At 46.0% G+C, this 25,567-nt stretch overlaps 1 protein-coding gene across 3 annotated transcripts; it reads left to right on the top strand.

Annotated features, from left to right (window-relative positions):
* On the top strand, positions 1 to 23,981 carry AKIP1 (A-kinase interacting protein 1). Of its 3 annotated transcripts, XM_038764611.1 has the most exons (7): positions 46 to 80; positions 6,768 to 6,892; positions 8,915 to 9,067; positions 12,860 to 12,940; positions 15,825 to 15,941; positions 18,703 to 18,774; positions 22,397 to 23,981. In XM_038764611.1, exons 2-7 carry the CDS (start codon positions 6,827 to 6,829, stop codon positions 22,535 to 22,537), a joined length of 630 nt encoding a protein of 209 aa, XP_038620539.1. In that variant the 5' UTR covers positions 46 to 80; positions 6,768 to 6,826; the 3' UTR covers positions 22,538 to 23,981. The 3 variants fall into 3 exon arrangements, with proteins under 3 accessions (XP_038620540.1, XP_038620539.1, XP_038620538.1); XM_038764612.1 differs by lacking the exon at positions 6,768 to 6,892 and having other exon boundaries at positions 1 to 80; XM_038764610.1 differs by lacking the exon at positions 46 to 80 and having other exon boundaries at positions 6,739 to 6,892.
* Positions 23,982 to 25,567: the final 1,586 nt, after the last annotated feature.

Genomic DNA, 25,567 nt, shown 5'->3' with positions numbered 1-25,567 from the left:
CTGCTTCCATTCTCTGTGATCAGATGGCAAAGATTCTCAGCAACTGACGGATCAGACTGTGTTCTGGGAAGGACCTGAAGGTAGGCCCTATTTCATTTATTCAATCGTATTTATTGAGTGCTTACTGTGTGCAGAGCGCTGTACTAAGCGCCTGGGAAGTACAAGTTGGCAAAATACAGAGATGGTCCCTACCCAACAGCGGGCTCACAGTCTAGAAGGGGGAGACAGACAACAAAACATATTAACAAAATAAAATAAATAGAATATTAAATATGTACAAATAAAATAGAGTAATAAATATGTACAAACATAAATACAGGTGCTGTGGGGAGGGGAAGAAGGTAAGGCGGGGAGGGATAGGGAGGCAGAGGAGGGGTTATATTTGTTGCTAGGCACAAATACACTACGATCTCCATTAGTCCTTTCAGAAAGGGATCTCCAAAGTGTCATCCAGACATCTGACTTCATGTCAGACAACATTTGGAACCTTTTTTTATGGTATTTGTTAAGCTCCCACTATGTGCCAGGCACTGTACTAAAAGCTTGGGTAGATATAAGCTAGTCAGGTTTAACCTAGTTCATGTCCCACATGGGGGTCTCAATCTTAATCCCTATTTTACAGATGAGTTAACTGAGGCACAGAAAAGTAAAATGACTCAATGACGCAGCAAGAGCCTGTGAGTCAGGGCCTGGAGTCTAAATCCAGCTCCAGTGTGATCTTGAACACATCACTTCACTTCTCTGTGCCTCAGTTACCACATCTGTAAAATGGAGATTAAGACTATAAACCCCACATGGGGACAGGGACTGTGTTCACCTGATTAGCCTGTATCTACACCAGCGCTTAGTGCTTGACACATAGGAAGCGCTTAACAAATACCTGAGCCCACTGTTGGATAGGGACTGTCTCTATATGTTGCCAACTTGGACTTCCCAAGCGCTTAGTACAGTGCTCTGCACACAGTAAGCGCTCAATAAATACGATTGATTGATTGATTAAAATACCATGATTTTTATTACTTGCCCAAGATCACACAGCAAACAAGTAGTGGAGCAGGGATTAGATTTTGTTGCAACATTTTAACTCTTTCCAGGCTCAGCAACCCCTATAGCCTCTGCCCCCAATTTCTCTTCCTTTGTACTTCTGAAAGTCAAAATACAGTGTGCCCTGATTATATTACACTGTATGGTGAAGAAGCTGTTTTCTGTTTCTATACAGTAGAGCTCATTGAGGAGTATCAGCATGAGACTCCTCATGGAGCCAATTTTTATTATTTATGTTGAGTAGGATGGAGTGGAAAGCAGAGACATAGGGAAGACAAGGGCAAATGTTTAAATGAAATCACAGATAAATTAGTAAACGCATTCTAGCCAATAGCTTTAATCTCTCCCCTCACCAAGCTTTAAAGGAAGTGCTACAAAGTTATCGACATTAGAGGACTCTTCTTTTGTCCATCCTCTAGTGGCAGAAAACTTCCAGCACTTAGAACAATGCTTCGCACATAGTAAGTGCTTAATAAATGCCACTATTATTAATAATGGCATTTATTAAGCACTTACTATGTGCAAAGTACTGTTCTAAGCACTGGGGAGTTTACAAGGTGATTAGGTTGTCCTACGGGGGGGGGGGGGGGGGGGGGCTCACAGTCTTCATCCTCATTTTACAGATGAGGTAACTGAGGCCCAGAGCAGTTAAGTGACTTGCCCAAAGTCACACAGCTGACAACTGGCAGAGCAGGGATTTGAACCCATGACCTCTGACTCCAAAGTACGTGCTCTTTTCCACTGAGCCACGCTGCTTCTCTAATTATTCTTATTATTATTTGAACTTGAAGTTGAAAAAGTCTTAGAGCTCTTGGATAATCTACAAACTGAAATCAGTATCTCCCTCCTCCAGTTAATCCGGTGCCTGTTTTAGGGAGAACCAGGGGAAAAAATTAAAACAAAAAGTTCAGGGAGGATGCAGCACAGAGTTTTCTAATACTCAGATGAAGCCCATAACCCCAAGCCAACCAAGAGTTCAGTTAGAAGCAAATATTTTAACAGAAAAGTTGGAATTTTATCTCCATGACTCTTATATAGGGCCCTTGTACAAGTTCTTATCCTGCTGCTCCACTTATCCACTCCTGTTTTTTTAGGGGGTAACGAGATATCAACAGAAAGGTCCTTGGAGTTAGAATCAAACTCAAGATTTAAGAGAAGGGGCCCCCACGGGCAGAGTAGTTTCTTGAGGTAGGGTAATTGCTGAAGTGGATTTTAAATGGTTTACAAGTTCCATATCAGAACTCCCCTTTGTCAGCTGACAAAGCCAGAGAATTGACCTTCTCACCACAAGTCTGCTGTGTGACCTTGGGCAAGTCACTTAACTTCTCTGAGCCTCAGTTACCTCATCTGTGAAAATGGGGATTAAGACTGTGAGCCCCACATGGGACAACTTGATCACACTGTATCCCCCCCAGCGCTTAGAACAGTGCTTTGCACATAGTAAGCACTTAACAAATGCCATTATTATTATTATTATTATTATTGTAGTCTGCTCCCATACAAACCCTTTTAAGAGCACATGCCGAGTCTGCTCATTACATACAGTATGAAGCTGAGAAGCAGCATGGTTCAGTGGAAAGAGCATGAGCTTGGGAGTCAGAGGTCATGAGTTCTAATCACAACTCCACCACTTGTCAGCTGTGTGATTTTGGGCAAGTCATTTCACTTCTCTGGGCCTCAGTGACCTCATCTGTAAAATGGGATTAAGACTGTGAGCCCCATGTGGGACAACCTGATCACCTCGTATCCCCCGTGCTTAGAACAGTGCTTTGTACATAGTAAGCGCTTAACAAATACCATCATTATTACTATTGATGGTAACTTTGTTATCTGTTGAGTGCTATTTGCCAAGCACTGCACTAAGCTTTGGGGTGGATGCAAGATAATCAGGTCGGAAACAGTCCTTGTCTCACACGGGGCTCACTGTCTAAACCTGGAAGTCAGAACATCATAGGTTCTAATCCCTGCACTGCCACCTTGATGCTGTGTGACCTTGGGCAAGTTACATCACTTCTCTGTGCCTCAGCTCCCTCATCTGTAAAATGGGGATTAAGACTGCGAGTCCCACGTGGGGCAACCTGATTACCGTGTATCTACCCCAGTGCTTAAGAGAGTGCTGGGCACATAGTAAGCGCTTGTACTTCCCAAGCGTTTAGGACAGTACTCTGCAAACAAAAGATGCTCAATTGAAAAAAAATGAAGACCATAATAATAATTATTATTACTAACCACGTGGGAGAGTACAACGCAATACAGTTAGCAAATTACAATTCCAAATTGTACTCGCCCACACCTTTAGTACAGTGCTGTACACATAGTAACATCAATCAATCGTATTTATTGAGCGCTTACTGTGTGCGGGGCACTGTACTAAGCACTTGGGAAGTACAAGTTGGCAACATATAGGGACAGTCCCTACCCAACAGTGGGCTCAGGCTCACAGTCTAAAAGTAACATGGCTCAGTGGAAGGAACAGGGGCTTGGGAGTCAGAGGTCATGGGTTCTAATCCCGTTTCCATCACTTGTCAGCTGTGTGACTTTGGGCAAGTCACTAAACTTCTCTGGTCCTCAGTTACCTCATCTGTAAAATGGGGATGAAGACTGTGAGCCCCATGTGGGACAACCTGTTCACCTTGACACCACCCCAGCACTCAGAACAGTGCTTGGCATATAGTAAGCGCTTAATAAATGTCATTACTATTATGTATTAAGAGCTCAATTAATAAATACCATCGATTGACTGAACTGAAGATCAGAAAGCAAACCACCTCACTCCCACCACTGCAGGGCCTTCCCCGTCGACCCAGCGCGCATGCGCCCTGCCCAGCCCGCGTAGCAAGGACGCGCGTCTCGAACTGCGCGTGCGCTTTTCCTGGATCTGCGCCGAGGGATTGAGTCTCGAAGTCCGCATGCGCGCTTCCGGGAGCTGCGACCCGGAATCGCGTCTCGAAGTGCGCATGCGCGGTTCCTGGAGCCGCGTCCGGGGACTGAGTCTCGAAGTGCGCGTGCGCACTTCCTGGCTCGCTGTCCGGGGAGCGAGGGTGCGAGTGCGCATGCGCCTCGAAGCCCCCTTCTTCTCTCGAAGCACCCTTTCTCCTCTCCTCCTCTCCCCATCGCCCTCCCCACAGCACTTGTATATATTTGTACGGATTTATTACTCTATTTTACTTGTACATATTTACTTCTTTATTAATGATGTGCATATCATAGCTATATCATAATTATAGCTATAATTCTATCATCATATAATATATTATTATATATTATTTTTATTATATAATATAGGATATATAATAATAGAATTATAATATGATATATTATGTATAATATATTAGAATTATATGTATAATTCAGTTATAGCTATAATTCTATTTATTCTAACGGTTTTGACACCTGTCTACATGTTTTGTTTTGTTGTCTGTCTTCCCCCTTCTAGACTGTGAGCCCGTTGTTGGATAGGGACCGTCTCTATATGTTCCCGACTTGTACTCCCCAAGTGCTTAGTCCAGTGCTCTGCATCCAGTAAGCACTCAATAAATAGGACTGAATAATAATAATGATAATAATAATAATAATGTTGGCATTTGTTAAGCTCTTACTATATGCTAAGCACTGTTCTAAGCGCGGGGGAGGATACGAAGTGATCAGGTTGTCCCATGTGGGGCTCACCGTCTTAATCCCCATTTTACAGATGAGGTAACTGAGGCTCGGAGAAGTTAAGTGACTTGCCCAAGGTCACACAGCAGACATGTGGCAGAGTCAGGATTCAAACCCATGCCCTCTGACTCCAAAGCCCATGCTCTTTCCACTGAGCCACGCTGCTTCTCTGAATGGTTGTGGTTCAGCACACTGTTAATAATAAAGTCTACACTGCATTGCACATGCATCTGCAACCATTCAAGTGATAAAATGATTGTTAGGTGGTACTTCTTCCATCTCCTTGATTCATTTGCACCCTCAGGTGATTAGTGCAGGGGTCGGGACCGTCTCTGTATGTTGCCAACTTGTACTTCCCAAGCGCTTAGTACAGTGCTCTGCACACAGTAAGCGCTCAATAAATACAATTGAATGAATGAATGAATGAATGAATAAATGCATATCATAGCTATATCATCTACATATCATAGCTATATCATAGCTATAATTTTATTATAGCTATAATTCTATTTATTCTGTTTTGACATGTCTACATGCTTTGTTGTCTATCTCCCTATCTACTACTACTAATAATAATGATAATGGCATGTATTAAGCACTTACTATGGGCAAAACACTGTTCTAAGTGCTGGGGAGGTTACAAGGTGATCAGGTTGTCCCACGGGGGGCTTCGTAGTCTTCATCCCCATTTGCCAGATGAGATAACGGAGGCTGAGAGAAGTTGAGTGACTTGCCCAAAGTCACCCAGCTGACAATTGGCGGAGTAAGGATTTGAACCCATGACCTCTGACTCCAAAGCCCAGGCTCTTTCCACAGAGCCATGCTTCTTCTACACTGTGAGCCCGCTGTAGGGTAGGGACCGTCTCTATACGTTGCAAACTTGTACTTCCCAAGCGCTTAGTACAGTGCTCTGCACACAGTAAGCGCTCAATAAATACAAATATATATCATATATACACCTGTATATATGTATATATGTTTGTATGTATTTATTACTCTATTTTATTTGTACATGTTTATTCTGCTTATTTTATTTTAATATGTTTTGTTCTGTCGTCTGTCTCCCCCTTCTAGACTGTGAGCCCACTGTTGGGTAGGGACCGTCTCTATACGTTGCCAACTTGTACTTCCCAAGCGCTTAGTACAGTGCTCTGCACACAGTAAGCCCTCAATAAATTCATATACATGTATATATACTTCATATATACATGTATATATGTACATCTGTTTGTACATATTTATTCCTCTATTTATTTATTTATTTATTTTATTTGTATATGTCTATTCTATTTATTTTATTTTGTTAAGATGTTTTGTTTTGTTGTCTGTCTCCCCCTTCTAAACTGTGAGCCCACTGTTGTGTAGGGACCGTCTCTCTATGTTGCCAACTTGTACTTCCCAAGCGCTTAGTACAGTGCTCTGCACACAGTAAGCACTCAATAAATACGATTGAATGAATGAATAAATAAATACGAATGAAAGAATGGATGAATGGATGGATGAATGAATGAAAGAATGAATGGATGGATGGATGGATGGATGGATGGATGAATGAATGAATGAATGAATGAATGAATGAATGGATGGATGGATGAATGAATGAATGAATGAATGAATGAATGAATGAATGAATGAATGAATGTGCGCGTGCGCACTTCCCGGCTCGCTATTCTGGAGCTGCGGTCAGGGGCTGAGTCTCGGGGTGCGCATGCGCGGCTCCTGGCTCGAAGTCCAGGGCGCGAGGATGGGAGTGCGCAAGCGCGCCTCCTGGCTCGGCGTCCTGGGTGCGAGGACGGAAGTACGCGTGCGCCTTTCCTGGAGCGGCGGTCAGGGTCTGCGTCTCGGAGTGCGCATGCGCGGCCCCTGGCTCGGCGTCTAGGGTGCGAGGTTGGGAGTGCGCATGCGCGGTTCCTGGCTCGGCGTCCTTAGTGCGAAGAGGAGAGTGCGCATGCGCGGTTCCGGGTTGTGGAGCTCCACGTGTGTAGGCCCTGCTGGTCCTGGCACCTTGGGGGGCAAGGAGAGGTCACCTCTCCGGGCCTGGGGATGCCCACTGATGCCCACAGCAGATGTCCACAGATGCCCACATCAGCTGCCAGCCTTTGCAACCGCTAAAGCCACTGATGCAATGAGCGCTTCCTCCTTCCCTCGCTCGCAGCATGCTTGCTGCTGTGCCACACGTGCTGCTGCCCAGGTGAGGGAGGGTCTCTGTGGGGGGAGTGTGCCCGTCCCCCCCCCGGGTATACTGCTTAGAACAATAATGATTATTAATCAATATTGGTTAAGCGCTTACTACGTGCCAAGCACTGTTCCACCCGCTGGGGGAATGCAAGGTGATCAGGTGGTCCCACGTGCAGCCTTCATCTTCTAGACTGTGAGCCCACTGTTGGGTAGGGACCGTCTCTATATGTTGCCGGCTTGTACTTCCCAAGCGCTTAGTACAGTGCTCTGCACACAGTAAGCGCTCAATAAATGCGATTGATTGATTGATTCATCCCCATTTGACAGATAAAGTCACTGAGGCTCAGACAAGTGAAGTGACTTGCCCAGAGTCACACAGCTGACAAGCGGCGTGGCTCGGTGGAAAGAGCACAAGCTTTGGAGTCAGAGGTCATGGGTTCAAATCCCAGCCCCGCCAATTGCCAGCTGTGTGACTTTGGGCAAGTCACTTCACTTCTCTGGGCCTCAGTGACCTCATCTGACAAATGGGGATTAATAATAATAATGATGGCATTTATTAAGCGCTATGTGCAAAGCACTGTTCTAAGCGCTGGGAAGGTTACAAAATTATCAGATTGTCCCACGGTGGGCTGACAGTCTTAATCCCCATTTTACAGATGAGGTAGCTGAGGCTCAGAGAAGTTAAGTGACTTGCCCAAAGTCACCCAGCTGACGGTTGGCGGAGCCAGGATTTGAACCCATGACCTCTGACTCCAAAGCCCGGGCTCTTTCCACTGAGACATGAGAGAAGTGACTTGCCCAAAGTCACCCAGCTGACAGGTGACGGAGCTGGGATTAGAACCCACAACCCCTGACTCCCAAGCCTGGGCTCTTTCCACTCGGCCACGCTGCTTCTCACACTGATTATGGGAAGAGCCTGGGCCTGGGGTTCTCAGGACCTGGGTTCTAATCCCCACTCCACCACTTGTCTGCTGGGTGACTTTAGGCAAGCCACTGCACTTCTCTGGGCCTCAGTGTCCTCATCTGTCAAATGGGGATGAAGACTGAGCCCCACGTGGGACAACCTGATTACCTTGTGTCTACCCCAGGGCTTAGAACAGTGCTTAGCACATAGTAAGTGCTTAACAAATGCCATTATTATTATTACTCTCTGGGCCTCAGTGACCTCATCTGGAAAATGGGGATGAAAACTGTGAGCCCCACGTGGGACAACCTGATTCATTCATTCAGTCGTATTTATTGAGCGCTTACGGTGTGCAGAGCACTATACTAAGCTTTTGGGAAGCACAATTCAGCAACAGAGACAATCCCTTTCCAAGTGCTTAGTACAGTGCTCTGCACACAGTAAGTGCTCAATTAATACAATTGAATGAATGAATCTCTGCTCAACAACAAGCAGCAGCGTGACTCAGTGGAAAAGAGCCTGGGCTTTGGAGTCAGAGGTCATGGGTTCAAATCCCGGCTCCGCCAGTTGTCCGCTGTGTGACTTTGGGCAAGTCACTTAAGTTCTTTGTGCCTCAGTTTCCACATCTGTAAAATGGGGATGAAAACTGTGATCCCCCCGTGGGACAACCAGATCACCTTGCAACCTCCCCAGTGTTTAGAACAGTGCTTTGCACATAGTAAGCACTTAATAAATGCCATCATTATTATTATTATCATAGAAGGGGGATAATTGTGATATTTGTTAAGCACATGCTATGTGCCAAGCATTGGTCTTAGCGGCGGAGTAGATACAAGGTCATTAGATTAGACACAATCTAGGGCTCACAATCTTGATCCCCATTTTACAGATGAGGTAACTGAGGCACAGAGAAGTGACGTGACTTGCCCAAGGTGACACAGCAGACACGTGGCAGAACCGGGATTGGAACCCACAACCTCTGACACCCAGGCCTTTGCTCTTTCCACTAGGCCGTGCTGCTGACTTGATGACCTTGGATCTATCCCAGCGCTTAGAACAGTGCTTGGCACGTAGTAAGCGCTTAACAAATGCTATTATTATTATTATTCTAACGTGTCCGTCTGTCCGCAGGGCAGGATGGCGAGCTGGCAGGTGCCCGCGGCAGTGTGGGGGCTGGACAGGCGCGCCATGCAGCGCACGGCCGGCCTGGGCCGAGACGTTCTGGAGCGGGCCAAGAGGAGGAGAGTGGACTGGACCCCCCTTGTGCAGCCGGAGGAGAGAAGGGTCAGTCCGGGGAGGGGAGGGGGCTCTAGGCTGTGAACCTCTTGTGGACAGGGCTTCAATCAATCAGTCGTATTTATTGAGCGCTTACTGTGTGCAGAGCAGTGTACTAACCGCTTGGGAAGTCCAAGTTGGCAACATCTAGAGACAGTCCCTACCCAACAGTGGGCTCACAGACTAAAAGGGGGAGACAGAGAACAAAATCAAACATACTAACAAAGTAAAATAAATAGAATAGATATGTACAAGTAAAATAAATAAATAGAATAATAAATATGTACATACATATATACAGGTGCTGTGGGAAAGGGAAGGAGGTAAGATGCGGGGGATGGAGAGGGGGAGAGGAAGGAAGAGAAGCAGCGTGGCTAAGTGGAAAAGAGCCCGGGCTTTGGAGTCAGAGGTCATGGGTTCAAACCCCGGCTCCGCCAATTGTCAGCTGGGTGACTTTGGGCAAGTCACTTAACTTCTCTGGGCCTCAGTTACCTCATCTGTAAAATGGGGACTAAGACTGTGAGCCCCACGTGGGACAACCTGATCACCTTGTAACCTCTCCAGCGCTTAGAACAGTGCTTTGCACATAGTAAGCGCTTAATAAATGCTATTTAAAAAAGGGGGGGGGGGGCTGAGTGTGGGAAGGCCTCCTGGAGGAGGTGAGCTTTCAGTAGGGCCTTGAAGGGAGGAAGAGAGCTAGCTTGGCGGATGGGCGGAGGGAGGACGTTCCAGGCCCGGGGGAGGACGTGGGCCGGGGGTCGATGGCGGGACAGGTGAGAATGAGGTACGGTGAGGAGATTAGCGGCAGAGGAGCGGAGGGTGCCAGCTGGGCTGGAGAAGGAGAGAAGGGAGGTGAGGGAGGAGGGGGCGAGGGGATGGACAGCCTGGAAGCCTGTTGCTGAATTGGACTTTCCAAGCACTAGTACTTCCCAAGCGCTTAGTACAGTGCTCTGCACACAGTAAGTGCTCAATAAATATGATTGATTGATAGTACAGTGCTCTGCACACAGTAAGCGCTCAATAAATACGATTGAAGGAATTGAACGAATGAAGGTGGGAGCAGCATGGCTTAGTGGAAAGAACCTGGGCTTGGGAGTCAGAGGTCATGGCTTCTAATCCCGGCTCCGCCACTTATCAGCTGTGTGACTTTGGGCAAGTCACTTCAATTCTCGGCGCCTCAGTTATCTCATCTGTAAAATGAGGATTAAGACTGTGAGCCCCATGTGGGACAACCTGATTACCTTGTATTTCCCCCAGCGCTTAGAACAGTGCTTGGCACAGAGTAAGCGCTTAACAAATACCATCATCATCATCAGAGGGGGAACTGGCTAGACTCGTTGGGGCCGGGGAATGTCTCTCTTAGATGGTCGCATTGTAGTCTCCCAAGCCCTTGGTAACAATAATAATAGTAGTAATTATGGTATGTGCCATATGTGTTCTAGACTGTGAGCCCACTGTTGGGTAGGGACCGTCTCTCTATGTTGCCAACTTGTACTTCCCAAGCGCTTAGTACAGTGCTCTGCACACGGTAAGCGCTCAATAAATACGATTGAATGAATGAATGAATGTGCCAAGCACTGTTCTAAGCGCTGGGGTCGATACAAGGTTAAACAGGTTGGACACTTTCCCTCTCCTACATGGGGCTCACAGCTTCGATCCCCGTTTTACAGATGAGGGAACTGAGGCCCCCTAGAAGTGAAGTGACTTGCCCAAGGTCACTTAGACAAGTGGCGGGGCCGGGATTAGAACCCATGACCTTCTACAGTGCAATGTAGAGTGCTCTGCACACAGTAAGCGCTTGAGGAAGCAGCAGCAGCATAGCCTAGTGGATAGAGCAAGGGGCTGGGAGTCTGAAGGTCACGAGTTCTAATCCCAGCTCCGCCACTTGTCTGCTGTGTGACCTTGGGCAAGTCACTTCATGGGAAGCAGCATGGCCTATTGGCAGGAGAAGGGGTTTGGAAATCAGAGGATGTGGGCTCGAATCCTGGCTCCGCCGCTTGTTGGCTGTATGACTTCAGGCAAGGCACTTCACATCTCTTTGCCTCAGTTCCCTCATCTATAAAATAATAATAATAATGATGGCATTTTTTAAGCACTTACTATATGCAAAGCACTGTTCTAAGCACTGGGGAGGTTACAAAGTGATCAGGTTGTCCCACGGGGGGCTCACAGTCTTAATCCCCATTTTACAGATGAGGTAATTGAGGCTCAGAGAACTTAAGTGACTTGCCCAAAGTCACCCAGCTGACAATTGGCGGAGCCGGGATTTGAACCCATGACCTCTGACTCCAAAGCCCGGGCTCTTTCCACTGAGCCACGGTGCTTCTCTTAAAATGAGGATTAAGACTGTGAGCACCATGTGGGACGTGGACTCTGTCCAACCTGATTACCTTGTATTTACCGCAGCACTTAACAAACACCATTATTAGTAGTATTATTATTACTACTTCACTTCTCTGGGCCTCAGTTACCTCAGCCGTAAAATGGGGATTGAGACTGTGAGCCCCATGTGGGACAGGAACTGTATCCAGCCCTATTAGTAAGCACTTAAATACTATTACTATTAATAATAAATATATTGATTGGAAGGAGGAAGTGAACTGAAGTCCTTCCCTGTGCCATACATTAGCCTAGGCCACCAGAACAGAAAAAAAATGGACTTGTAATCTGTTGGCTTTCCATGGACTCTTCTCCCTACCTCTTTTTATTCTCCTCCTCTCCTCTCCCCTCATTCCATACCTCTTTTCCCGACCTTTTCTTTCGCCCAGACTTTCCTGAGCCTTTTGGAGGCACAGGTGGGGCTCTGCCAGGGGAAAACAATCCCTCAGAGAAGGACACACCTAAAGTCTCTACATGCAGAACCTAAAAATCCCCTGCTTACAGACATATTCTCTAGGCTTTTACTTATAACGATGGCATTTATTAAGCACTTACTGTCCTAAGCGCTGGGAAGGTTACAAGGTGATCAGGTTGTTCCACGGGGGGCTCACAGTCTTAATCCCCATTTTACAGATGAGGTAACTGAAGCCCAGAGAAGTGAAGTGACTTGCCCAAAGTCACACAGCTGACAATTGGCAGAGCCGGGATTTGAACCCATGTCCTCTGACTCCAAAGCCCGGGCTCCTTCCACTGAGCCAAGCTGCTTCTCTACTTGTTTACTGTTGCCAAGGTGTTGATGGTTCGCATGCAGAGGAAGAACAGCATTAGTTTGGGGGCCATTTAAACTTTTCAGACACATTTTTACTTGCTCAGCAGTTGAGTTTAGGTGTGTTTGTGTGTGGGCTCAAGGGTGGAAGGCTTATTCTTTCCGGCCTTGAGTATGAAGTCCTGAGCTAGATGTGTGTACACCCAGATAGAGTAAACTTGTTAATTCATTCAATCGTATTGAGCACTTAGTGTGTGCAAACCACTGTACTAAGTGCTTGGGAGAGTACAGTAGAACAACAGACACATTCCTGCCCCCGAGGAGCTTTCAGTCCAAAGGGTGGAGACAGCCATGAGTATAAATAAATTGCAGATATATACATATGTGCTGTGGGGATGAGCTCGTCGTGGGCAGGGAACGTGTCTGTTTATTGTTGCATCGTACTCTCCCAAGCGCTTAGTACAGTGCTCTTCCCACAGTAAGTGCTCAGTAAATGCCATTGTTAACCAAGGCCCTCAAAAGGTACCACCGTTTCACCAATACACAGACGCAAAACTGTATATTCAAGCCCCGTTCAGGCCCTCATCTGAGCAAATCAAAGAATTGGCCTCCCTTCTCTTTATCCAGGTGTTTTGATTTACCGTTTGAAACCGCAGGGAGAAGAGGAGTCTGTCAACCTCGACACTGCCTTTGCGACGGTAATGGAGTTCATGGAGCGGACCACGAGGCAGTGTAGGGTGAGTTCCTCCCTCGGGCCTCCGATCGAGTGTACTTGTACTTCCCAAGCGCTTGGTACAGTGCTCTGCACACAGTAAGCGCTCAATAAATACGATTGATTGATTGAGTGGGATTTCTCCAGAGCTCCTGGGGCTGCTTCGTGGCTTCCTGCCTTTTCTCGAGCAGCTTTGTCTGACTGAGCCCCAAAAGTAAAATGCTGTGCACTCCTTGGGCAAATGGTAATTACTTGTTGCTGTGGAGAAGGGTTATTACGCAGGGAAAGGTGATCAGCTGTTTTCCATCTCTACTTAACACAGTTCAAGGGGAATCGGACTTAACGTGCAATGTGAGGCGATGGCTGTTGGGACGGTAACCAAGAAAGCCATGGAAACCAGGATAGCCTCTCAGCTTCCAAGGAGGCTTTAGGTGTGGTCCTGCCTAAAGGCAGGATAAAAGACAAGTCTTCAAGTTCCCTTCTAGCTCTGTATTCTGTTATTTACTGAATTCCTAGACAGCTGAGCTGACATGTTAGCCCGTTTTGCTGTAACCGGGGAAAATTTTTCCCAGATTTTGCATTTATGGTAAACACTGGAGGCAGATGGGCAGGATGGAGGAAGGTAGGATTGGGGTGAAGAAGTCTCATATCCTTCCTGTTCCTCTTTGGTGTGTTTATTAGCATCTGGAAAAATCCCCTTTCATCTCTGAATATGGTTTACATCTCAGTTGTGAAGTCAGAGTGACTCGAGAACATATTTGCTTTCTAGGAGCCCTCAAAAAAAAAAAACGAACTGGGAATACTTTTCTCTGGTTGACTGTGAAGCTTTAAATGCTTATATAAATCAGTCCCCAGTAAAGAGCATTAGATTGAAATAAACCTATCCCATAGAGTACCTTCAACAGAGTGAAAGGACTCCCTAATGTCTTCGTGGTACTAATAGTATTTATTAAGTGCTTACATTGAGTAGACCACTGTACTAAGCACTGGGAAAGAGTAAACAGGTGGATATCATGGCTTAGTGGATAGAGCACCATCCTGGGTGTCAGAAGTCATGGGTTCTAATCCCAGCTTGTCTGCTCTGTGACCTTGGGCAAGTCACTTGACTTCTCTGTGCCTCAGTTCCCTCATCTGTAAAATGGGGATTGAGACTGAGCCCCACATGGGACAGGGACTGTGTCCAACTTGATTTGCTTGTATCCACCCCAGTGCTTAGTACAGTGTGGCACATAGTAAGCTCTTAACAAATACCATCATTATTATTATTACTATTAGATATGGACCCTTCTAGGCCGTAAACTCATTGTGGGCAGGGAATGTGTTTGCCAACTCTGTTATATTGTACTTTCCCAAACGTTTAGTGCAGTGCTCTGTACACAGTAAGCACTCAATAAATACCATTGGTTGATGGGCCCTGTCCTTGAGGAGCTCACAATCTGTGAATATAGAGGGTAGGGGAGGCCTGGAGACAGAAACATCAGGATCAATGAAACACCAAAAAATTTAAAATGGCATAGAGGAGCAAGGACATGTGCAATACACAAAATTAAAGTCAGTAGGGTGGTGAAGTTCGAGGAGCATAATTTTTCCTCGTGATCCAGAGTCCACAGTAATGGCTACACAGTCAGTAGCTTTCCAGACTTTCTTGGAGGGCTCGTGCTGCAGGTGCTATTCTCATTTCCACCTGGAAAGAAGGTAGAAAGCAGGATGGGATGGGCTCAATTTAAATGGCAGGATTCTCAATGGCCCAGTTGCCTTGAAACTTAGTGGTATGGCAGGGGGAGTCCCAAGTTAAACTTTAAAGAGGAAGAAGGAACAGGAAAAGGAAACTTGGCAGGGAGTAATTGTCCTATCTCACAGCCTCCTTCCCCAAGTCTTTGGATCCTTTTCCTTTAGCCCGTAAATCTGTCTTGGATGGGCAGGCTGCTTAGTTTCTTTGTTACCCAATCTTGCTCCATTTCTGAACTTCCAAGGAGACCTGTCCCCCTTTGAAGTTGGGACAATAGCATGTGGCCGGCAAGTGATCAGGAGAGGAGAGTGAGTTTTCAGGGAGGGAAGGCAAGGTGGCAGAATTGGTGGCCAAAGCCGAGGCCAAGGCAGGGGAGGGGCGAGAGGTCTTATTTCTGCTCTCTTGGTGACTGCCCAGAAACCCTGAGAGACTGTGAGAGGAACTTCTGGAGCGGACACCATGTTTAGTGGTGGATCTGCCCTTTCAAGCCTTGGTTTCCCAGAACGCTTGCCAGGAGAGCAGTTGAGATGGCACCAGTGACAGCAAAGAGATGTCAAACACTTCCCCTCTTAACAGTAGTGGCAGCGGGTGAAGCGCGCTTTACTAAGTCCTGGGAAAAAATACTCATATGGGAATCAGACGTGATTCCCATCCCTCGGCAGGGTAGCTCCCTGCTTCTCGTAGAGTCTGGACCAAGAATCATCTAGCTGGAGGAGAGGTGAGCGGATGAGACCTGCCTTGACCCCTTAGCCTCTTATTTTCCCCCCCCGTCCCAACTCCGCATCCGGACCTTTCAGAAGGACCTGGGTTCTAATCCCAACTCTGATGCTTTTCTGCTATATGACCTGGGGCAAGCCACTTAATTTCTGGGCCTCAGTTACCTTAAAATGGGGATTAAGAGTGTGAGCCCTGTGTGGGACAGGAACTGTATCCAACATGATTAATCAATCAATCGTATTTATTGAGCGCTTACTGTGTGCAGAGCACTGTACTAAGTGCTTGGGAAGTACAAATTAGCACCACATAGAGACAGTCCCTACCCAACAGTGGGCTCACAGTCTAGAACTCATATCTGCCCCAGTGCTTGGCACATAGTAAGCGCTTAACAAGTAGCATCATTATTATTATTCCAAAAGCTGTGGTGTTTGTTTCCCAAAAGTCTCCAACTCTCATTTTCTAGAAGTATTATTCCTCCATGCCGCTGGAGAACAGGAAGGAAGGGGAGATTGATCACATCTGCAGATTTCACAGGAGAAAGTCTTGGCAGCCTCCTGCTTCAGGGATGACGAATCAACAGGTAAGCGCCCGGAGTTGTCGTATTTTATCTGTGCGATGTGAACCCTCAGACACACAACTTCAGTGTGTGAGGGGTCTTGATGCTGCAGTTAAAGTTCTCAGATTTGTGTGATGCTCTGCCTTTTAACGGGTAGCAACTGCTCTGGGTTGCTGCTTAACTGGAGTTGGTTTGGGGCCCTCAGTGACAGACTTCTCCCTCTCGCCACTACCCTCCACCTCATCCTGGGAAAAAAACAACAAGGATTTGAATTGTCGAATGGTTTCTCACAATGACAGACAGGAGGAGATTGGCCTAGTGAATACAGCCCGGGCGTCAGAGGACCTGGGTTTTAATGCTGACTCCGCCACTTGGCTCCTGCATGATTTTGGGCAACTCGCTTGACTTCTCTGTGCCTGTTGGCTCATTTGTAAAATGGGGATTAAGTCTGTGAGCCCAATCACTGGTATATATTGAGCATTTACTGTGCAGAATACCGTACTAAACGCTTGGGAGAGTACAGTGTAAGAGTTGGTAGACACATTCCCTGCTCACAGTGAGCTTCAGAATCTGTGGACTGTGTCCAACCTGATTAGTTTGCATATACCCAGTGCTTAGTACAGTGCCTGGCTCATAATAAACACTTAACAAATCCCGTTTAAAAAAATGGCCTAGAGAATGGTATGGGGGAAGGAAAGAGAAAGTCAAGGGAGGAACTGGCGTGACTGTAATAATAATAATAATGATATTTGTTAAGCGCTTACTATGTGCCAAGCACCGTTCTAAGCACCGGGGTAGATACAAGGTGATCAGGTTGTCCCACTTGGGACTCACAGTCTTAATCCCCATTTTACAGATGAGGTAGCTGAGGCACAGAGAAGTTGTGACTTGCCCAAAGGCACACAGCTGACAAGTGATGGAGTGGGGTTAGAACCCACAACCTCTGACTCCCAAGCCCGGGCTCTTTCCACTAAGCCACACTGCTTCTCATAATGATGGTTTTAAGCGCTTCCTTTGTGCCTAGCACTTTTCTAAGCGCTGGGGTAGATACAAGGTGATGAGGTTGTCCCACGTGGGGCTCACAGCTTTATCCCCATTTTCCAGATGAGGTAACTGAGGCCCAGAGAAGTGAAGTGACTTGCCCAAAGTCACACAGCTGACAAGTGGCGGAGCTGGGATTAGAACCCGCGACCTCTGACTTCCAAGCCCGGGCTCTTTCCACTCAGCCACGATGTACCTGTATTCACTGGATCTTTTCCCTTCTCTTTGCAGCGGAAGAAACGAAGGTGTTTTGCCTCTGGGAAATGAAACTAGTTTGGGCAGTTCCTCTAGGCCCAAAATTTCATAATTTTGGAACTGCCCAAACCCTTCAGGTTCATATGAAAATCAGACTGGCTTGAGATCAGATTCCATTAGACCCTAAGATCCTCTAGGGCAGGGAATGTATGTCTTTGGCTGCACTTTTTGTGGCCCTCTTATATTTTTTTTATGGTATTTGTTAAGCCCTTATTAAGTGCTTAGTATAGTGCCTGGCCGGCCCGTAGTAACTCCTTATCAAGTACCATTAAAAAAAGTACAGTATGGCACAAAGCCAGGCAGGTTGGACACAGTGTGTATTCCACGTGGGACTCACAGTCTTCATCCCCATTTTACAGATGAAGTAACTGAGGCCCAGAGAACTGAAGTGACTTGCCCAAAGCCACATCACTTCACTTTTTTGGGCCTCAGTTACCTCATCTTAAAATGGGGATGAAGTCTGTGAGCCCCACACGGGACAACCTGATTACCTTGTATCTACCCCAGTGCTTAGAACAGTGCTTGGCACTATTGAACCCATGCTGAGCAGAGACTGTGTCCAACCCGATTTGCTTGTATCCACCCCAGCGCCTGACACATAGTAAGCGCTTAACAAATACCACAATTATTGTTAAAGGACAATCTAGAACAGAAGTGGTCTGCACAGTAAAGTGCTCTGCACACAGTAAGTGTTCAAACACCATTGCTTGATTCCCCCCAATTTCCCCCTCTTAGCTTGTTCATTCATTCATTCAATCGTATTTATTGAGTGCTTACTGTGTGCAGAGCACTGTACTAAGCGCTTGGGAAGTACAAGTTGGCAACATATAGAGACGGTCCCTACCCAACAGCGTGCTCGCTTGTTGGAACACGTCTACAAACGCTGTTGTATTTTAGTCTCCCAAGCACTTAGTACAGTGCTCTGCACACAGTAAGCACTCAGTAACTACTATTGATTGATTGGTACAATGATCTCCACATCCTAGACTCTCAGATTTTGCTGTTGGTGATGACTGAGCGCTTACAGCTTTTATCCAGGCTGAAGAAACCTCACCTTATTACTCATTTATTTATTTAACTTGTACGTATCTATTCTATTTATTTTATTTTGTTAGTATGTTTGGTTTTGTTCTCTGTCTCCCCCTTTTAGACTGTGAGCCCACTGTTAGGTAGGGACTGTCTCTCTATGTTGCCAACTTGGACTTCCCAAGCGCTTAGTACAGTGCTCTGCACACAGTAAGCGCTCAATAAATATGATTGATGATGATGATGATGGATTGATTATCCAGGAAACCAAAGATGATTCCAGATGCTACAAGCCTGTCTCCCCCTCTAGATTATAAGCTCACTGTGGGCAGGGAATGTCTATTTATTGTTATATTGTACTCTCCCAAATGCTTAGTACAGTGCTCTGCACGCAATAAGTGCTCAATAAATATGATTGACTGAGCCCACGTGACTGTGTCTCCAATTTATTTTTTTCTTTCAGGTAAGCCACACACTTCGAGAGCCCTATGGTGTAGTCCGAACGGCCAAGGCTAAGCCAGCCTCCCAGGAACCTGTGAGTACCCGGGGTCATTGGATCTTGTTCTAAATCCAGGAAGTAGCTTGGCTCCATTTCCCAGGAATCCAGAAGTAGCCTAGCCCAGTGGTTAGAGCACGGGCCTAGAAATCAGAAGGACCTGGGTTCTAATTCCAGCTCCGCCACTTGTCTGCTATATGACCTTGGACAACAATTCACTTGACTTCTCTGTGCCTCAGTTACCTCAACTGTAAAATGGAGATAAAGATCGTGAGCCTAATTCCCTTGTATCTACCCCAGCACATAATAATTGCTTAACAAATACCATTATTATTATTAAACCCCAGTAACAGCTGCCTCCTGGGTGACTTCAGCCATCCCACAGGCTCCCAGGGGGACTCCACCATGTTTTAGACCGGGATTTCTCCAGCCTGTGAGGAGGGGAATGGGGCACACAGCTTTTCCGGCCCCTGGCCCCGTCTGAAAACTGGTCACGTGCATCCCTTTACTTGAAGCTGCAGGATGCGCTTCGTGACCAAAAACATAGCTGTGGTCGGAAAGAATGTGAGGTATTCGAATCCCGATTCCTGCCTCTCAGCTGTGCCAATGGTGGATTCTGCCGAAATTCCATTAGCCATGAAATCAGCGGGTGTGGTCTGACCCTTCTGCCTCTAGTCCTGAAAATACCCTTTTGGAATTATGAAACTATGGAAATCTGCAGGGCTCCGGTCCAAAAAAAAAAAAAAATCACAAACTTAAAGGAGATTCCTAATTTTCTACAAATGTTTCTCTAACCGCTGTTGGAACGGATACTGTCGGCTTTTCTCTCTGTCCCAAAAGTAGTGACTGGTCCAGGAACCTTGGATCATGTCGCTACAAGTATTTACTTACATTGTTTCATTCGAAGCCAAGCTACCACACTGGAACCTGGGGTTTGTGATACGCTGTTGATATTAGCAACTGAAACTAGCTTGTTCCTAAGAACAAATGCAAATTCCTGAGCAGTAGCCTGAAGTTTATGCGTTGACTGAATTTGCTACTGCTGTTCTTCCCAAAAGCCCCCAAATCGATCCACCTTTTTCTTATTAAGGTGTTTTTTTATCATGCTATTTTTAAAATGCTTACATGTAGTAAACATTGTGGTGAGTGCCAGGGTCAACATAAGATAATCAGATTAGGCATAGGCCCGCTCGTGACCTAATAGAAAGAGCACAGGCCCGGGATTCAGAGGACCTGGATTCTAATTCCAGCTCTGCTGCTTGCTTGCTGGGTGACCTTGGGCAAGTCATTTTACTTCTCTGTGCTTCAGTTACCTCATCTATAAAATGGGAATTGAATTCCCGTTCTCCTCCCCTTTTTATAACGGAAGCCCTATCCATGATAGGAACGGTGTCGGATGTGATGGTTTCACATCTAGCCCAGCCTTTAGTATAATGCTGGGAACCTCGTAATGATAACAGTAATAATTATGGTACTTGTTAAGTGCTTACTATGTGCTAAGCCCTGTTCCAAGCACTGGGTAGATACAAGTTAATCAGCTTGGACACAGTGGAAGTATGAGGGAGAGGATATAATCCCTATTTTACAGATGAGGTATTAATCAGCTTGGACACAGTGGAAGTATGAGGGAGAGGATATAATCCCTATTTTACAGATGAGGTAACCGAGGCACATAGAAATTAAGTTACTTGCCCACGGTCACACAGTAGCTGAGGTGGGATTAGAACCCAGGCCCGCCGACTTCCAGCCCCATGCTCTTTCCAATAGGCCACACGGCTTTTCCAAACCCTTAACATAGGCCACTATTATTAGTTCATTCATTCATTCAATCTTATTTATTGAGCGCTTGCTGTGTGCAGAGCACTGTACTAAGCGCTTGGGAAGTACAAATTGGCAACACAGAGGCGGTCCCTACCCAACAGCGGGCTCACAGTCTAGAAGTAGTAGTAGTACAATCTGAGGGAGGGAGAGCTGGTATCTTACCCCCATTTTACAGATGAGGAAATGGAAACACAGAGAGGTTAGGCCCCTTGTCCAAGGTCACACAGCAGGCTATCATCAGTGGTATTTGAGTGCTAACTGTGTGCAGAGCATTGTACTAAGCATTGGGAGACTCGTTCCCTACCCATAATAAGCTTACAGTCTAAAGAGGGAGACAGACAAAAATAGCATGGCATAGGGGATAGAGCACAGGCGTGGGTGTCAGAAAGTCATGTATTCTAATCCCGGCTCTGCCACTTGTCTACTGTGTGGCCTTAGGCAAGTCATTTCATTTCTCCGTGCTTCATCTGTAAAATGGGGATTAAGACTGAGCCCACGTAAAACAGGGATTACATCCAACCCGATTTGTGTGTATCCACCCTTGTACTTAGTATAGTGCCTGGCACGTAGTTAGCGCTTAACAAATACCATAATTGTTATTATTTTTTATCAATATAAATGAATAATTAAAATTTATACTGTATAATATATTGCCGGGACTAGAATCTGTGTCTTCTGACTCCTAGCCTTGGACACTTTCCGCTAGTCCACCCAGCCTCTAGATTTCTCTGTTGCTAGCCTGTTTTGGCATTCATTGTGATACAAGAGAACCTTTTGTTTTCTGCAGTATAAGTTCCTTCTTTGTTCCTAGTTTAGGACATTCACCTAACATTTATGTATATAACTGCATCTTTTCAGTAATTAATCTGCATTAATCAACTTTCATCTCTCTCATAACACGCAAGCACAATGCAGAGGGCGAGATTGAGAGGAACTGTTGTAAAATCCTTTGGGAATGATCATCCCAAGGTCTAGCTTTCCTGGCCGGTGGTTCATTCATTCATTCAGCCGTATTTATTGAGCGCTTACTGTGTGCAGAGCACTGTACTAAGCGCTTGGGAAGTACAAGTTGGCAACATATAGAGACAGTCTCTACCCAACAGTGGGCTCACAGTCTAGAAGGTGGAGACAGACAACAAAACGGTTCTCCAAGAACAGATATATAGAGAAGCAGCGTGGCTTAGCGGAAAGAGCCCGGGATTGGGAGTCAGAGGACGTGGGTTCTAATCCCGACTCCGCCACTTGTCTGCTGTGTGGCCTTGGGCAAGCCATGTAATTTCTCTGTGCCTCAGTTACCTCATCTGTAAAATGGGGATTAACACTGTGAGCCCCACGTGGGACAACCTGATCACCTTGTATCTACCCCAGCACTCAGAACAGTGTTTGGCACATAGTAAGTACTTAAATACCATAAAAATAATAATAACTTCCCTTCTCTGTGCCTCAGCTCCCTCATCTGTAAAATGGGGATTAAGAGTGTGAGTACCTTGTGGGATAGAGACTGTGTCCAGCCAGTCTACCTCAGCATTTCTTAAAGTGCCTGGCACATAGTAAGCACTTAACAAATACCATTTAAAAAAATAAATTTCTGTCCTCTGTTGTATTGCCGATTTCTGGGGTTGTTGTTGGGGGGTTCCTGTCTGCCACAGACCAGGAAGGGACAGCCTTGAGGAGAGACCTCATTTACTAATCTCCTCCCTCTACACTGTAAGCTCGCTACAGTCGGGGAACGTGGCTGCTAATTCTGTTGCATTGTACTCTTCCAAGCACTTAGTATAGTGCTCTGCACATAGTAAGCACTCAATAAATACCATTGACTGATCTCTTCTTTCCTTTCCAGGCCAGGACCTTTTCTAAAGACTTCTACCTAGAAGTTTCTCCGGGGACCTATTCGGTCACTGCGTGCTCGAGCGATTTACGGCAGACTCACGTGGTGGATATCGAAGCGGGACAAAGTCTGGAATTGACTTTCCACATATAATACCGGCCAGAACCTTTTTAAATACGACGAAATAAAGCCAAGATGGCTGGACGTCTTTGGTTGTCTTTAGCCGCACCCAGACTTGCTCTCTGGCTCTCCCCATCTTGCCTCGTCTCTTCCCTCCTCTGACCTCACAAGCTCAGGGAGAAGAGTCCATCTCGTAGATGGGCAATCTGAATCTTAAGACACATCTTTGACTCAAGACTTTTGTCTGTCAGGGGCTTTTTACTGCGTTCTTTTTTTAGCTTTGAGAAGGCGAAATCATGAAATTAAATGGAGGACTCTAATTTTTGTAAATGAAGAGAACGTAGTGAAACATTATCACTTCTAGGAGAGAAAATACAACCCAGATCGTAGCGGATTCCAGGTTGGCGGGTGACGGAGCAGAGATGAGGAGAGCAGGTGGCGGGCCAGCCACTTGGGATCGCCAATATGGCAAAAATAAAATCCGTAAAGGAATCAGTGGAACATCAGGGAAGATGTCATGAACCTTTAGGAAGAACCCCTTCAACCAACTTGTGCAAAACTGTTCAGAAAGAGAAGTCCTGATCTCTCTCTCCAGTAACCTCTAATGAACCCTGGCGGCTAGATTTTCTAAAGCTCCTTTACGTTTTAAGCGGAGGAAAATTCACTTCTTCCTGTACTCTCGGCTTGGCATAAGGATTAATAACTCCCGCCCAATATTAATAACCTTCGTGATATTCCAAACATTCAGCTTTTCAGTGGGAAGGCTGTTCAGAGATCAAGTTCCTCCTGGCTTCCTACAAAGAGAAACTGGTAGTTGAGACTTCTCTGGAGTTTGACACAAGAACAGACTTTCGTCAAAACCTAAGAAGTTTTTTTTAAGCTTTTCCAAGGAACCCTCAGCCTGGCCCCCGCAGCACCAACCAAGATGGAAGAAGTATTCCGGGAAAGATGCTTTGAGGTAAAGGAAACTCGGGCACCGAAGAGGGTGTGGCTGCAGTCGAGAATGGACTTGGTCTCCAGAGGAACAGGAACTTTAGTGGATTTAGAGAGGTTCCTTTTCCTCTTGTTTAAATATCCAGTCGTTCCTCACAGCTAAGACTTTGTGGGGAACACTGCCGGCCAGGGATTCCGAAGCCCGTGGACTCTTACCTGGAACTGCAGTGGTTTTCGTTATGAACTTTCTGGTTTTGCTCCTCTCTGCTTCGCTGCAGGTGCTTCCCCCATTCTCCCCTCTGCTCGTCCTCTTTGGGGACCAACAGCAGCTTTGTGTCCTGCTGAACTGGCTCCTCTGCCTCCTCTCCCTCTCCGAAACACTGGGCCATCTCGTTCCTGGAGCAAAAAGGGAAGCAGGCAACACCAGTTGCCAGAGCCTTAATCCGCGGGAGTGAATTTAACGTCGTGTGGCGTGATTTTTTTTTACCTCGGTTCCTCCAGGGTCAGAGACTCCCTGCTCTAGACTCTATTTTATAAAGAAATAAAGGCCTTTGATTTTTTCTTTTTGTCATTGTGTCCTTTTTGCAAGGTTACAGTCTGGTCTCCTTGGCCCCCTTTGTTTTCTTATTCACCACATTATGGGTGGAGTTGACTGGAATAGAGGGAGAAAAATACCCATCCTCAGCATTGAGGTATGTGTACGGAGAAGCAGTATGGCCTAGTGGAAAGAGCCCCAGACAATCTGGGTTCTGACACCAACTCCTCAACTTCAAAATGATAGTAATAATTCGTTATGGTACTTGTTGAGCACTTACTACAGGCCAGGCACTTTACTGAGTGAATACAAGCAAATCGGGTCGGACACGGTCCCTGTTCCATGTGGGGCTCACACTCTCAAGCCCCACTTTGCAGATGAGGTAACTGAGGCACAGAGAAGTGAAGTGACTTGCCCAAGGTCACACAGCAGACATTTGACAGAGCCGAGGTTAGATCTCCTTACCTTCTGAGTCCCATGCCCCAGATCTATCCACGTGGGCAAGTCACAACTTCTCTGTTACCCCGTAATAATAATGATAATAATAATGGCATTTATTGAGCGCTTACTGTGTGCAGAGCACTGTACTAAGCGCTTGGGAAGTCCAAGTTGGCAACATATAGAGACGGTCCCTACCCAACGGTGGGCTCACAGTCTAGAAGGGGGAGACAGAGAACAAAACAAAACATATTAACTGTGCCTAAGTTACCTCATCTGTAAAATGGTGATTAAGACTGAGCCCCACGTGGGACAACCTGATAAGCATGCATCTCCACCAGCGCTTAGAACAGTGCTTGGCACATAGTAAGTGCTTAAATACCATCATTTTTATTATTAAAGTCAGCTGGACTGAGAAGCTCTTTAACAAGCTGATGAACTGATTGATTGTGTTCATCTGAGACAAGTGGAAGAGGAATTGGAAAGAAAAAAGTTGTTTTAAACCCTATTTTTTTCAAAGCCAGTGCCCGCATCTATCTTATGAGAGACATCCGCTGGGAGGGGAGGAGCATTTAAGGCATTTGAGTCTAATTTGGACCTTTTCTGATCTTTGCAATTTGGTGTGTTCTCAAGCCAGCCCAGAATGGGGATATTCAAAGAAAAATTTGCTCATCATCATCAATCGTATTTATTGAGCGCTTACTATGTGCAGAGCACTGTACTAAGCGCTTGACCCACTTATTAAAAGGCAAATTTCCTAAATGTGTCTGACACTTCTTTGAAATAGCCTTTCTAGCTCATTTCAAAGTAGCAAGAGGTTTCCTAAAAAGGAGACAAAATCAGGTAGTGGGGAAGGAAAAAAAATCTCCCCTTCTGTTTCTTATTGTTCCCCCAGGGCAGGGATCTTAACTTCCTATTGTAATAATAATGATGGCATTTATTAAGCACTTATTATGTGCCAAGCACTGTTCTAAGCGCTGGGGAGGTTAGGAGGCAAACTTCTCTGTGCCTCAGTTCCCTCATGTGTAAAATGGGGATTAAGACTGTGAGCCCCACATGGGACAACCTCATCTCCCTGTATTCCCCCCAGCGCTTAGAACAGTACTTTGCACATAGTAAGCGCTTAACAAATACCAACATTATTATTATTATTATAA

Source organism: Tachyglossus aculeatus, chromosome 22, assembly GCF_015852505.1.
Source record: "Tachyglossus aculeatus isolate mTacAcu1 chromosome 22, mTacAcu1.pri, whole genome shotgun sequence".
Lineage (NCBI taxonomy): Eukaryota > Metazoa > Chordata > Mammalia > Monotremata > Tachyglossidae > Tachyglossus > Tachyglossus aculeatus.
Note: the sequence above shows the minus strand (reverse complement) of the source record. Positions and strands in the feature narration are given on the sequence as shown.

Coding starts and splice junctions, on each gene's coding strand:
- AKIP1 (XM_038764610.1), top strand. CDS start 6,755: ATGCCCACAGCAGATGTCCACAGATGCCCACATCAGCTGCCAGCCTTT. Junction 12,941..15,824: donor GGACCACGAGGCAGTGTAGG/GTGAGTTCCTCC, acceptor CTCATTTTCTAG/AAGTATTATTCCTCCATGCC. Junction 18,775..22,396: donor AGCCAGCCTCCCAGGAACCT/GTGAGTACCCGG, acceptor TTTCCTTTCCAG/GCCAGGACCTTTTCTAAAGA.